The sequence below is a fragment of the Phocoena sinus genome, chromosome 1 (genome assembly GCF_008692025.1).
Source record: "Phocoena sinus isolate mPhoSin1 chromosome 1, mPhoSin1.pri, whole genome shotgun sequence".
Lineage (NCBI taxonomy): Eukaryota > Metazoa > Chordata > Mammalia > Artiodactyla > Phocoenidae > Phocoena > Phocoena sinus.
Genome location: NC_045763.1, coordinates 160,232,696 through 160,247,338, shown reverse-complemented (window position 1 = coordinate 160,247,338; position 14,643 = coordinate 160,232,696). Strand labels below are relative to the sequence as shown.

At 53.6% G+C, this 14,643-nt stretch overlaps 1 protein-coding gene across 1 annotated transcript in view; it reads right to left on the bottom strand.

Annotated features, from left to right (window-relative positions):
- The window catches only part of KIF26B (kinesin family member 26B), a 494,415-nt gene that overhangs the window by 14,188 nt on the left and 465,584 nt on the right, over positions 1 to 14,643 (bottom strand). Inside the window, 1 exon segment of the mRNA XM_032648317.1 lies at positions 11,179 to 14,596. Coding sequence (XP_032504208.1) covers positions 11,179 to 14,596 — 3,418 coding nt within the window.

Below are 14,643 nucleotides of genomic sequence, written 5' to 3'. Positions count from 1 at the left end.
GGCCTGCAGGGTGCATCCCAAGAACTGGCGAGCCTAGCTGGGAGACCAAGGAAACTCCTGTGAGTGCTGAGATGTTGGGAAAAAAGGACGGGAATGGAAAGTTGCAGGGGTAATCCCAAGGAGGCTGTCCATTAACATGGTAGGGCCCAAAGGCTGCAGGGCTGATCCTGCAGTGGGGCCCTGGGGCAGCTGTCTACTGTGAGAGATGTCTTTCTGTTCCACTATATTAATGCTATCTTCTTAACCTCTGGGTCTCTTTCCAGTTTAAAAGTATCAGCCCCGTGCTCGTGGCTCATCTGACTGCCCAAGGATGGCTGGTGACTACAGACAAAACGCAAGGACCTGGATTATCTATCAAGGGCGTTATCTGGTTGGGTAAGACAAGCAAACCCCCGGCCTACCATGCCTAAACGATTACAGGCCCAGGCTTTAGGGATATTAACTCAGGAACTGGCTTGTGAATTGGATGTGGCCAGTTACCCAGAAGGGTTTAGTTGGGGCCCAAGGCAACGGCAAACTAATAAGAGCACCCTTGGGCCTCTGGTCCCAGCTCTGGCAGGAGGCAGAGCAATGATACAGTGTGGTGGCAGAAACAGCTATCTGCCGTCTACAGTGCATTACAACAGGTGGAAGACGTTACAAAAGGCCTACCCGAGTCACCCAGCAATGCAAACAACCACCATCTGGCATCTAGGACAGCTGAGCATGACATATGGGACCCCCATGGACACTGACAGTGACCAAGGACCATGCAGTTCAGGAATGGGCCGATAAACGTGACATACACTGGCATTTCCACCTGCCTTACGACCCCACTGCTGCCAGGCTAATGGCAAGGGTGACTGGGCTACTTAAACAACAATTGAGATGGGAACTCGCTCTCTCAACATGTGGGCCAGGAGACTAACTCAAGCCCTAGGAGCTATAACTGAACATCCCAGGAGCAATCATCCCAGTGCCGACGCCACCTTAACCCAGAGGAAACTAGTCAACACAACCGGAGTTCAACAGTTGCCCACCAAAGGACCGTTGCCAACTACCGGTCAGGACAACAACTCGCTTTGGCCCTGGCCACAGGATCTAACCCCAGGTGAACACGTTATAAAATGGTCCTGAGACTGGCAGGTAAGCCCCTTGTGGTTTGGGTTTGCTGCCTTGTGGGGAATCGGATTAGAAAGGGACCTACAGGTTTTACCTGTCTTCTACCTGCACTCTTCCCGCAGTGCACCTCTACACACCTGACGCCAGGGATATCGCAGAAGAGGGGTGGACCAAGTTTGTAAGGGTGGTGCAGGGTAGGTACGGGTAGGCTGTATGGTGAAGCCATTTAAGATGGCTATTCTCTTGCTCTCTGTACATTCACTGCTTGCCCAGTCCCTGCTTCACTCACGTGACTATTCAATCCTCTTTATCAGAGGGCTTACTCAGTCCTGATGAGCCCACCTGACGTCAATTCCCTCTATAAATGGTAGCCTCCTTCTCCCCTGAGTAGTGGAGACTGCTTCCGTGTCCTGCCTGCTGAACAAGGTGGGGTGTGGCTCCAGGACCCTTCGTATAAGATCCCCTGTCCAGACACCACTGACGTCTCTGTCGCTGTCTCTGGGCTCTTCCTTCGGTCTCGAGGCTGGACAACTACAAGGCTTGCGGCCTGCGGGGTGCAGCCCGACAGATAACATGAGATTTGTGCCCTTAGAGGCAGGTCTCTAGAGGATTCTAAAAGCAATCACCACAGGACTGGCAGGGCCGGGGGCACCAATGCACCGAGCACCACTTTTGCTGGTGACTGGTGGCATGAGTGAGTGAAGCCAGGCCCTGGCTTCTGAGGACGGGGCCTAATCTTTTCACCCACATCTGAAGTGGATCTAGGCTCGTGCATTGGGCAACTACCATGTTTGTTCCCCTGGTTCTGGCCCCTCTCCCGCTGGGAGGCTGTGGACCTGGCCCCCTGGGAGGGAAGCTTGGGCCTGTAGGTAGTGATGCTTCCTCAAACAGCTGCATCTCCTGAGGCACACCCACCTGGCAGCTCCCGCCTCTAGTAAGGGGCATCTAGGAGGCTTGCTTTCTCCTGGAATGAGGATGGTTGGGAAACGTGACACCATCGCAACCGGTTTATCTTGACGCTGAAGGGAGCCCAATCTCATTTAACTCAGGATTGATATGTGGTCCCTCCTGAGTCCGAGGAAAGAAGGTGGAGTCTGCCTGAAGCCGTGGCCACCTGCACTTAGAGTCTGGGCTGATCCTGCTTTTCAATAGAGTGGGCTCCATCCAGTCAAACTTCAGTGAGAGTGAGGGAGAGCAAGAGAGCTTACACACCATGATGCAGCAGCAGTCAGATGGGGCTGCACACACGTAGGGAGGCCGAGGAACGCCGAGAATGCAAAGGATGCACAGTCCGGTGGTTTTCCTGGAGGACCTGCGAGACGGGCTGCATCGCTAGTGGGCTACTGTTGGGGGAAGCACGGGTCCTTACAGCACCACGCCCATGGTGCTCAGGGAACCCCAGAGGAGTTAGTGCCCTCTCTGCACCACTCCCCCTCCATCCTCCTCCCCCTAGTTCCAGTGGATTCTGCCTGTTGAGTGCCGGGCCACCATGGCCTGCGTGGCCTGATGACCCTTCCAGAAAGAAAGACAGTACTTTTCTCCAACTTTGAGAGATCCACTGACTGCTAAAGAAAGCTTAAAGTACCACAAACAAGCTCAGAGAGGAAAAGAGCCAGAACTCTTCGGTAGAGAATCAGGGGGCCAAGGCACAGGACGACCTTCTCACCACCCCAGGGAGCTAGGAATGTGGAAAGCCACCACCTACAGCTCCAGGCAGTGGTGGTGACTGGGTGGCGTGTGACTGTTCAGAGTGTGGGTTGGTGGGCTTTCCTTCAGGAGACGACGAGGGACTCTAAGTACATATTGATAGTTAATTTTCTCTACAAAGCATACTCTGTCCTCCAGGCTCCTTGATTTCATAGCAAATCGCACTTTTTTGGGCCCAGATCTTTATCTCGTGCATGCACGAGCACGTGTGCGCGCACACACTCACACACACTGACTTAGAAAACTGGGAAGTGTCAACCACTGAAGCAAAGTAAATATCTGTCTCCTTGTCGATGGAAATAAGCCAGCTGATAGTTTTGGGTTTTTTAAGTCGGCCTGATCAAGCTAGCTGACTCTGAGCAAACAGCTCCGCCTTTGTGGGCTCGGCTCCAGCCCCCGTCAGATGGGGCTGCTGCAGAACATGTAGGGAGGCCGAGGAACACTGAGCATCAGTGGGAGGATGTCCAGCTCTCGGAGGCAGGGAGAGTCTGAGCATCTTTCAGGTGGAGACTGGGCCTGGCCACCAGGCAGCCCGACTTCCTCAGGCTGCAAACACTCGTGATGGGGCTCCCAGTAAGCCCTCTTCCCTCAGTTGGATAATGTGTACTCAGCCCCTAGGAAGGGTGACTGGTCCTCCCCCTTACCTCTCCTGACCCCAAGGACAGGTCAGGGAGCAACAACCCCTCTAAAAGCGAGGTCAGTCATGTATGGGCATCTCAGTCGTTTAATCCACTGGGTGCATGTGTTCAGACATTTCTGGGATGACTCTTCTAAGGATCTGTTTACGTGAGAAATAGGGGAGGAACTGAGGAGGGTCATGGGATTGGTGGCGTATCAGTTATCTCTCACCGTGTAACAAATTAGCCTAAACCCAGCAGCTACACTCCTGTGAGGCAGGGAGCTGGGAGCAGCTTATTTAACTGGGCGGTTCTGGCTCAGGGTCTCTCGTGAGCTTCAGTCAAGCTGTCAGGTGGTGCTGCCATCATCTGAAGGCTTGACTAGGGCTGTAGCATCCACTTCTAAGCTCACTCATGTGGCTGTTGGCCGGAGTTGCAGTTCATTGCCCGGTGGGCTACTTACGGCACAGCAGCTGGTTTACCCAGAGTGGGAAAAGAGCAGCTACCGCGTCTTTCACAGCCTAATCTTGAAAGTGACACACCATCACTCGCTTCTGTTGAAGTGATTCACCGCCTTATTCTACTGCACACAGAGACCAACCCTAGTATAGTATAGGAGGGGACGAAGCAACGGTGAATGCCAGGAGGCAGGGACCATTGGGGGCTATCTAGGAGTCTGGTTGCCACAGATGGGAAAATAACAGGAATAAGGGTCACTATCTCCTTCCAAACCACTCCAGGACGACCTATGAGATCACCCCGATTGGGGAAAGAGAAGTAGAGAAGCTTGAATGGAGAATGCCATTTCACGGGGCTATTCGTAGCTTAACAGAAATACCCTGAAGACAATCTAATCCCCATTGCCTTCTTTCCATGCTTTTATGCAATCTTCTCAACTTCCTCACCACGTCAATCAATCCCTGCCAGGCTGGGAAGTGAGTGCCCAGTGTCGGGTGAGTTGCAGTCTGGGGGTTTCTCCCGCATGTAGTGAATGGCTATGTTGCATTTTCTGAGCGTTCTGAATTTGGTCACTGGTAAATCAATTCCATGAATGAACTGATATCGTCCAGGTCTTGCACCCACCACTGAGGAGCCTCCCCTCCCCTCTCGTCTCCTCCAGAGGTACACTGGGAGCCTTACTTGGGGTGTGATGGGAAAAGCTGAGGGCAGGGGCAGGGTGTGGTCACACCAGAGGAAATGGAGTTTAATGCTGTGGAGGAAGTTTCAGAGGGAGAGGTGGCGCCCTCACACTGCTGGAAAGGGCACAGGAAACAATGGTGCCCAAACGCCACGTCATCACTAGGAGAGAACTGACCACAGGGCCTTTGCCTGGGTCCCCACAGAAATATGATTTCTTGGATTTTCAGCATGCTCCACCCTCTCCACCTCTCAAGCAGATGCTTCCAGCTTTCTGCTGAACCTAGTCCCTGTCAAAGACCACTTCCTTCCAGGTTGCTGGAAGGTCAGGGACGTGTCTGCTGTAAGGAAGCTGCGGGGAAGCGCCTTAGTCGGGCAACAGTGGTGTGGGGCCCCGTCAGATGCAGCTGTCTGGTTTGGGATCACACGTCCTGATGCCAGTGGGTCAGGATCCCTTTTTCTTCTCTATCGCTCCCTGCTCATCAGCCCGGCACTCAGTCTGGACATGGAGACGTCAAGTGTGCAAAAAAAGAACAAAGCACTTAAGCTGATAAATGCCAATAGCTTTGCTGCATGAAATGGCCCCAACTTGACCTGAGCCCACCCTCTCCCCTCCCCATCCAGGCTTGGCTGCCACCTGCGTGCAGCAGGAGGGGCCCCCGGCCTGTCACGCCCCACTCTACCCTCCGCAGCACTGATGGCCCCAGTGAGGAGTCTGATGCTGGGCCTTCCATTTTCATCATCACTGAGGGCAGATAAAAGTGTCCACATTCAACATACATACACCACTATGTATAAAATGGTAACTAATGAGAACCTACCGTATAGCACAGGGAACTCTACTCAAAGCTCCGTGGTGACCTAAATGGGAAGGAAATCTAAAAAAGAGGGGATATATGATACCTAAAGCCGATTCACTTTGCTGTACAGCAGAAGCTAACACAACATTGGAAAGCAACTCTACTCCAAAAACCTTTTTTGAAAGAAGTGTCCACACTGAGTCTGAAGCTGCTGCTTCTCAGGTCAAATGTCAGGAAACATGGGCATTCTGAGCGCCGAGGACTCACAGCACTCCTCAGGGAACAAGCTGACGTCCATCCCCACCACCCGCCCCTGAGAACCCGCCGTCATCAGCTTTCCCTCCGTCACCCTCCGTCTTCACTCCGACTCAGGGTACAGGCATTAGAAAGACACTGAGTCAAAAAGCAGAAAGCACGAATGCCAGGAGGACCCACGGGCATGCGCAACGAGGATGGGGGAGGGGAAAGATCAGCGTGTGTGGATTTACTGGCCGGCGAGGGTCAGCTCCGTGGCCTCCCAGATGAATGAGGATGGGGCTGCACTGGCTGCTGGAAGCTTGAATTGAAGAGTGAACCCCTCCCAGGCTGGACAGGAGATGGCGAGGGGCCTGGCTGCAGAGCCCAGGCTCCTCACACGCTTGCTCTAGGCCTCTCAGCCCCGTAACTGCCTCCACCCACTCTCCACTCTAAGGGGCTTCCTCGGTGTCTTAGCGAGCCAATTACTTTTCTAGTAGTTCCCAACTTATAGTCAAAAAGGCTATCTCATTTGGAACCCTTTCTCATCTGTTTCTAGGTAGAGTCTCTTAGAAACACTCTAGAAATCTTACAGCTGCCAAGATGCTGCTTGCCTTATCCCCGTTTTCATTAAGCCAGGAACCACCGTGTTTCCTGAATTCATTAAAACAAAATAAGATTGCACCTGAGAACCGAACAATCCAAGGGGTACAGACAGAGTGACCCATGGTGCTCTAGGCCCTTTGGAGGAGTAACCGGTCACAGGTTTTGGTGCAGTGGATCTGCTAACTGAACCCAGCAACCCATCGGTCAGTAACGTTTACTCGACACCCAGAGAAGGGAAGGCACAGTGTTTGGTGCTTACAGTGGGAAAGAAAATAGAGGATAGGCTTAATGTTTAAAACACGGGTCATCAGCAGGGCGAGATACGGGAAGTCCATAGAAAAGAACTCAGCTAACTTGTAGGACCACACGGTCAGCCAGCCAACCAACCAATGCATCAATCAACAGTGTCCAACTGATTCATGGTAACCTGTACCAGCCCAGCACTGCGGACCCAACAGGCTGAGTCAAGTGCCGAACACGGCTCTCAGGAGCTCATGTCCAGCAGGCAGGTCAAGCCCTGGGTGCATCTCAGAACCGACACACTCCCTGGCTGGTTTCTCTCCTGGGCTTTCTGGATGCTGTGTCACACCACACCCGGGCCTGCTACAGTGGCAATGAACTTCACTCAGACCAAGGTGTTGATCTAATTTTCATATTTCCCCAGCCAGCCTGAGAGAGAAGGAAAAAAAAAAGAGAGAAGCCAAGGGGTTTGGGGTGAAGTGTCAGGAACATGAGGAAGAAGAGAGAGAGTATCTGGGAGCGCCCACATGATACATGATACCAAAGAGCTATCAATCACTGAAAGGATGGGGCCTCAGGGGCGGCCAAGCTGATGCAACTACGCCATAAACTGCCCATCCCCGATTTCCATCCTCTTAGCAACTGAATGCCCTCTGGACAGGGTGGACATTCGCTCCCCACCTGATCTGGCTGTCGTCACTCTACTTCATGGCTAACGGCTACACGTATACATTCGTGTACCTACCACGGGGGAGCTGGCAAGGAACGGTGGAGGGACTGATGAAAATCCATCTATAGAGAGCAACCCACCGCTTCTGTCACCTTATGACACGCTCAGCCAAGAACCTCTAATGACTCCCCATTGCCGACTGCAGTAATTCTTATCACAGTGGCCAGATGTTCAAGGAATAACTTGATCTGGGCTTACATTTTCTGTCCGCTATTACATCCATTAAGAATATCCCCCTTGTTGAGTCAACCCCGCCCTTTATCTGTAAACCATGCTCTTACTGCCTCAAGCTCGTGCTCCCGTCACTGCCTCAGCCTACAATGCCCTTTACCCGCTTTGTCCCAGCATCCTTTAAGGCCTGGCCCAATCCCAATGTTTCCCTGTAGCCTTCTTCAATGTTCTGGGCCCTCTTTGTCTAAATACTTCTTACCCTTAGCTCTCACAACCTCAGTCAGCACTTGGCAAGGCACCTTGGTTCACAGTTCACTGTTCCCCGTTCCACACCCTTCACCCTTGCCCGCCAGTGAGATTACGCACTTCTTACAGTGGCCTTGTCTTCTACGCTGCCTGCTCCTCCCCAACCACACTTGCAACTTCCATATCACCAAGCTCTAACTGCACAGAAGAGGCTGATCAATATTTAACAACTTAAAATTAAATCCCTTCATCTGTTGATGGACACTTAGGTTGCTTCCATGTCCTGGCTATTGTAAATAGAGCTGCAGTGAACATTGTGGTACATTACTCTTTTTTTTTTTTGTGGTACGCGGGCCTCTCACTGTTGCGGCCTCTCCCGTTGCAGAGCACAGGCTCCGGACGCGCAGGCTCAGCGGCCATGGCTCACGGGCCCAGCCACTCCACGTCATGTGGGATCTTCCCAGACCAGGGCACGAACCCGTGTCCCCTGCATCGGCAGGCGGACTCTCAACCGCTGCACCACCAGGGAAGCCCTACGTGTCTCTTTTTGAATTATGATTCTCTCAGGGTATGTGCCCAGTAGTAGGATTGCTGGGTCGTATGGTAGTTCTATTTTTAGCTTTTTAAGGAACCTCCATACTGTTCTCCATGGTGGCTGTATCAATTTACATTCCCACCAACAGTGCAAGAGTGTTCCCTTTTCTCCACACCCTCTCCAGCATTTATTGTTTCTAGATGTTTTAATGATGGCCATTCTGACCGGTGTGAGATGATATCTCATTGTAGTTTTGATTTGCATTTCTCTAATGATTAGTGATGTTGAGCATCCTTTCACGTGTTTGTTGGCAATCTGTATATCTTCTTTGGAGAAATGTCTATTTAGGTCTTCTGCCCATTTTTGGATTGGGTGGTTTGTTGTTTTGATATTGAGCTGCATGAGCTGCTTGTAAATTTTGGAGATTAATTCTTTCTCAGTTGCTTCATTTGCAAATATTTTCTCCCATTCTGAGGGTTGTCTTTTGGTCTTGTTTATGGTTTCCTTTGCTGTGCAAAAGCTTTTAAGTTTCTTAGGTCCCCTTTGTTTATTTTTGTTTTTATTTCCATTTCTCTAGGAGGTGAGTCAAAAAGGATCTTGCTGTGATTTATGTCATAGAGTGTTCTTCCTATATTTTCCTCTAAGAGTTTGATAGTGTCTGGCCTTACATTTAGGTCTTCAATCCATCGACAGATGAATGGATAAAGATGTGGCACATATATACAATGGAATATTCGCCATAAAAAGAAACGAAATTGAGTTATTTGTAGTGAGGTGGATGGACCTAGAGTCTGTCATACAGAGTGAAGTAAGTCAGAAAGAGAAAAACAAATACCGTATGCTAACACATATATATGGAATCTAAGGAAAAAAGAAAAAAAGGTCATGAAGAACCTAGGGGCAAGATGGGAATAAAGACACAGACCTACTAGAGAATGGACCTGAGGATACGGGGAGGGGAAAGGGTAAGCCGGGACGACGTGAGGGAGTGGCATGGACATATATACACTACCAAACGTAAAATAGATAGCTAGTGGGAAGCAGCCGCATAGCACAGGGAGATCAGCTAGGTGGTTTGTGACCACCTAGAGGGGTGGGATAGGGAGGGTGGGAGGGAGGGAGATGCAAGAGTTATGGGAACGTATGTATATATATAACTGATTCACTTTGTTATAAAGCAGAAACTAACACACCATTGTAAAGCAATTATACTCCAATAAAAATGTAAAATAAATAAATAAAAATTTTAAAAAGGAAAGGAAATAAATCCCACTGACTACGGATCGTCATATGGAAAGGAAGTCATATTACCACCAATATTCTTTATATTATTTGCACCAACTTCTACAACGTAAGCATCAGAGATACCATGGTGGTTCTCTACCAACCCTTTCATTTTACTTTGACGTGAGAAAACTGAAGCCCAGAGAGTATAGTTATTCCCCAAAGGTCACACAGCCCAAGACCCCCAAGTCTCCTGCTTTCTAGATCAATCATCCCACTGCACCAGGTCGAATTCTGCACACTCTCCACCGACATGGATCTCCAGGAATGGGACTGGAAAGGTGAACATTCGTGATGTTTGGTTGTTTCCACTGTTACCTGTACTACAAAGCACTCAAAAAACTCAAGGTTCTCTTCCTGGCAGTATATTTCTAGTTCATTTTCACTAAGGAAATAACCAAAGCATTAAAACAACCTCCACTAACAGCTAATTGCCTGTCTCCTCTGCAGTTCCAAATGTCTCTAGTAATTGTAAAATCATGCCATCGAGCTAGGAGTTTCCTTTGAGGAGTTTTATGGCTTCTCTTAAAGAAGTTGCTTTTGATTTATGCTGATCATGTCTGACAGCCCGCATTTTTCTTAATAATAATCGTAAATAAGCGAGACAAGGTCACCCAGCCTGCAAGGAGCATATCTCCACTGCCGTATCCATTATGGAGCCTGGGATCTACGGCAGCTGCTCACAGCAGTCCGATGCCCTCGGCACTCTCTATTAAATCCCATCTCTGGCACCCAGACGGGTGCTTTGATTTTACACAAACAGCCTAACCTAACAAGGGACCCTCGAGAACAGCATTTACAAAAGGAGGCAGCAGCAAATAAGGACACGTGTAGAGCCTATGGTCCACTCTCCAAGTGGTTAGTTTAGCTTTTCTTCCTCTTTACTCCAGCGTAACAGCCAAACCAAACAATACAAGTCAAAAAAAGAGTAAAGCTATTGAAAGAATAAATTGGATTGGTAGATTCAAGATGCTAAATTAGAGTACGTGAAAGCACTCTGTAACACTCAGACTCATGTGAGAACATGGCAAACGTCACACGATAATCTGGACTTTGAAGACCAAGGCTGGGTAGATTGTAATAATAAGGTTTAACAACCGAGTACGGGGAAGGCCAGATTTTTTTTTTTTTTTTTTTTTTTTTGTCAAAGGCTCTGGCTTAGGTAAACTTCTTTGCTATTTTTAGTAACTGCTATCAATACACTTGAATGCCCTTGACCCTGAAAATAGGACCCAACAGCTGTCATGTTATACTGAATGGATTTCTGTTCTCCAACTTGTCTTATACAGGGGGTTCTGCTCCCAGGTCTGCTGCTGAGACTCAGGGCTGAGGGTCTGAAGTAGAGCACCGTCAGAATAGATCAAAGCCCGACGCATACACCGCCTGGGAAATAAAGACATCGAAATTCTGACAGCCATGATGACTCCTGAACATGCTGGGAGGCCAACCTCCTCATCCTATTTCACGATCCGTGATGGGGTGGGTGAATGGGGCGATCTACATCATAACGTCTAGAATTACAACATGACTGCATGGGTCCCTTGAGGTTAGTTTCTTTGATTTGAGGCAAACAAATGGCTTATGATGTGCATTGACCACAGTCCCTACATTTGGACCGGAACATTCCAGAGTCTGCACTTGCCTGTGGTGTGACAGTGAAGCCCTCCGTGGCTCTGTCCCCAGCAGGTGACAGGCGGTTGGGGACAGGGGCACCCATCCCCGAGTCCTGGGGCCCGCCCTCCGCCCGTCGATGCCCGGGCCCGAGCCTACCTGAGTTGGCACGCTTCTTCGGGGCTTTGAGGCTGCGGCAGCGCCCGCCCACGGAGCTGCTGTTCTCGCTCATGGAGTCCTGGGCGGACGACGCGCTGCCGGTGGCCTCGCTGTCGCGCATCATGCTCTCGTAGCCGCTGCTGCCGCCGCTGTGGTAGAAGAGCGCCGTCTTGCCCATGGCAGGCGGCAGCTCGCCGCTCAGCACGCTGCTGTTGTCGCTGCCGTGGCCGCTGCTGCAGCGGTGGGGCCTGCGCGGCGGCGTGATCTTGCTGTAGGGCGAGGGCAGCGGGACGGCGGGTGGCGGGCGCTCGTCGGCGGTGGCCGCGCGCTCCTCCGCCTCGGGCCCCGCGCGCCCCGGCGGCCCCCGGGGCCCCGCGCCGCCCTGCAGCAGCTCCGAGATGCGTCCGTTCACCGCCCGCAGCGGCAGCTTGGACGCCAGGCCCGAGCCCCGGCTCCGGCTCAGCGATTGGGTGGACCAGGACATGTGCTTCCCGCCGGGGGGCGGGCCGGAGCTCTGGCCCACCGCCTGCGGCAGGGACTTGGTGGAGAAGCTCAGGGTCTTGGTGGTGGAGGTGGACAGGCTGCGGGCCTTGGGGCTGGCCAGGAGCAGCTTGCTCACGGCGGAGATCTTGGACTGGCTGGCCTTGGGCGAGGCCCCGGCCGACTGCGCGGGTCCCGGGTTGGTGGGCGAGGCCCCGGCGCTGCGGCCCGGGCTCCTCCCCGTGCGGGGCATGGTGCTGTCCTTCCCCGCGTGCAGCCTGGAGCTCACGGAGGACAGGCTCTCGGCCCTCTCCAGCGAGAGGCATTCGTAGTGGCTGACTGTTGTCCTGCCGAGAGAGTTGGTCCTGCTGGCCAGCTGCTCCAGTTTGGCACCGAAGAGCTTGCTGCTGCAGCTGCCGCCGGCATCCTTCGTCTTGCCGCTGGGCTCGTCCGGGAAGCTGGCCGCGAAGGGCGCCGGTTGGTTCAAGGGGCTGCTGGAGTTGCTGCTGCAGGAGCTGTGCTGGGGGCTGGCCCGGTTCTTCTGGTCCAAGCTGGACTTTCGGACAGGGGGCAGCGGGGGAGTCCCTTTGGGCCGAGCCAGGACACAGTGCTTGGGTGACGCCACCTTCCTCTCCAGGGTGGCCTTGGAGGGCTGGGTGCTGGAAGCCGGGCCGATGCCGTTGGTCTCGGCAGGGCAGTGGGAGAAGAGGCTGTCCGGTTCCTCCTGCCGGCTGGCTTTCTGAAAAGCCCTGGGAAGGCTGCTGGACTTCAGGCTTTTGTTGAGATGCACAGGGCTCTGGGCAGCCACACTGGGCAGGGCCGTCTCACAGCCGTCCACAACCCTCCTGAAGTTGTCGGCCACGGGGGAGGCAGATACCTCACCGCTGCTGCTGCTGAGCCCGTCGCTGGGGCTGGCCTTCCTGTCCTGTTCCGCTCTGGCCTCGGGCTTTGGGGGGCCTGGGGCAGTCTCGTGCCTCATCCCTGCTTCGTGGGGATAGGCATTCTCTTTTTTTACCTCCTCTTCTCGTTTCAGCCAGGGGTCCTCAAATTTCATCTCTTTCTTTGCACCACTTTCCTTGCTCTCCTGAGACCGGGCTGCTTTGGGGACTGAGCTGACGGTGGCAAGGGACGCCTCGGGCTCTTGGACGTTCCGGGGGCTCACGGCGATGCAGGGGTAAACCGTAATGTTGGTCTTCATGGGGATGTACCCTTCGCAGTTGCTCAGGCTGGCCGTATTAGAGATGGTGACCATGGCTTTGCCCAGCGTGGATATCTTGCAGCCTTTGATGGGGGTTGCTTTGTTGAAGGAGTCGTCCCCCATTTCCGACAAGATGAGCAAACTGTCGGGGCCCTCCTTGGGTTTCTCTCGGCACACCACAGCGGTGTTCTGCATGCCGCTGACGAACTCCGAGGCCGGAGGATCTGCCATTGCTTCCCCGTGCCCGAAACACGTCTGGGCTATGAAACTGTGGCAGGGCGGCTCGCTGTCACTGCCTGTGCTCATCTCACTCAGCCAGGAGCTGATGGAGGAACGCCTGCTCCCTGTCTCCCGGGCCTTCTCATCCAGGTTGAGTTTCGGGAGGGGCAAGAACTGCGTGATGCTGACCTCGGAGACGGGAGCCACGTTTGAGTAGCACTCGAGGTCCTCGCTGACGCTGCCGATGATGCTGACGGGCCTGGAGCCCGAGGCCAAGGCCTGCACCGAGCAGTCGCTGTTGAAGCTGATGATGCTGGTGGGGCGGCCGCCGCCCAGGACCCCGCTGATGGTCAGCTCCTCCACCAGCGTGAACACCAGCTCGTCTTCACCGTTCAGCTCCAGGGGCTGCTGCACCGTCACCATCGTGGTGCTCCGTATCTCCCTCTTGGCATCTGCAGAAGGGGCTGCCTGATGTTCGGCGTCCACAGGGGTTTCTGGGAACCCTTCACTCCCGGTAGACATGGATTTCTTCAAAACCTGGGGGCTCATTCCGACCGGGGGGGTACGTACCTCGGGCTGCAGCAGGGACTCACTAGATACCACGCCCGCATCCTTGCTGAAGGTGGGCAGGGGGGCGGGAGAAGGCAGGACACCCTTCTGGGTGTAGACTTTGCACCTGTGGGAAGGAGAGCTGGCCGGCTTGTACTCTGAGGTCTTGGACAGGCTGGCGATGCCCAGCCTGGGGGAGCCCATAGGCCTGGGCTTGCCTTCTACAAAGCCACAGGAGTTCAGGCTTTCCCGGCTGCTCTGGAGGCTGGGGCTCTGCACAAGCTGGGAAGAACCGTGCTGGCTGCTGCTGCCCGGGATGCTTCTGGGTGAGGCAGGGGTGGGGCTGTTGGTGAGCCATGCAGCAGGGACCGGGGAGTGATTCCCCTGCACCTTGGAGCCCGGGGGCTCACTGCCTTCTCTGGCTGTCAGCTGGCCATCTGACCCATCATCTTCCTTATCAGACTCACAGAGTGGGCTTGCCCCAGCTACTTGGCTTAGCGGGACACTCTTGCTCGCGGGCTGTGCCCCAAACTGGGCCGGCAGCTCTTCGAAAGGGAACGTGCTGGACTCCTCGCTGCCGTCAATGCAATCTAGCCTCTCCTGCAGCTCGGCGAACGTGTTGCACTTCAAGCAGTCCCTTTCCGATTTGCTGGCCGCGGCCTCTCCGGCCTCCGTGGACCGGCTGTCACCCCTGGCCGCCTTCTGCAGGGCCGGCACGATAGGGACAAAATCTGGAGGCCCCTCGTTGTCGGTGAGCTCCTTGTCAGAGAGGGCCGTGCCATTTGGCCCAATGTAGATGACCGTGTCGCAGGACTGCTCGCTGCTGGAGGAGTAGTCGGGGTCGCTGGACAGGTGAGGGATCGGGAAGTCCGACTCCACGGCGGCCCTGGCGTGGAAGGGTCTCAGCTGGGTGGGCCTGCGCATTCTGCCTTCCTCACAGGAGCTCTCTCCCCCGGAGGAGCTCGACGTGTACTGTGAGTGAGAGGGGAACCGTTAGTGTGGGCCGCCCTTCCAAGACA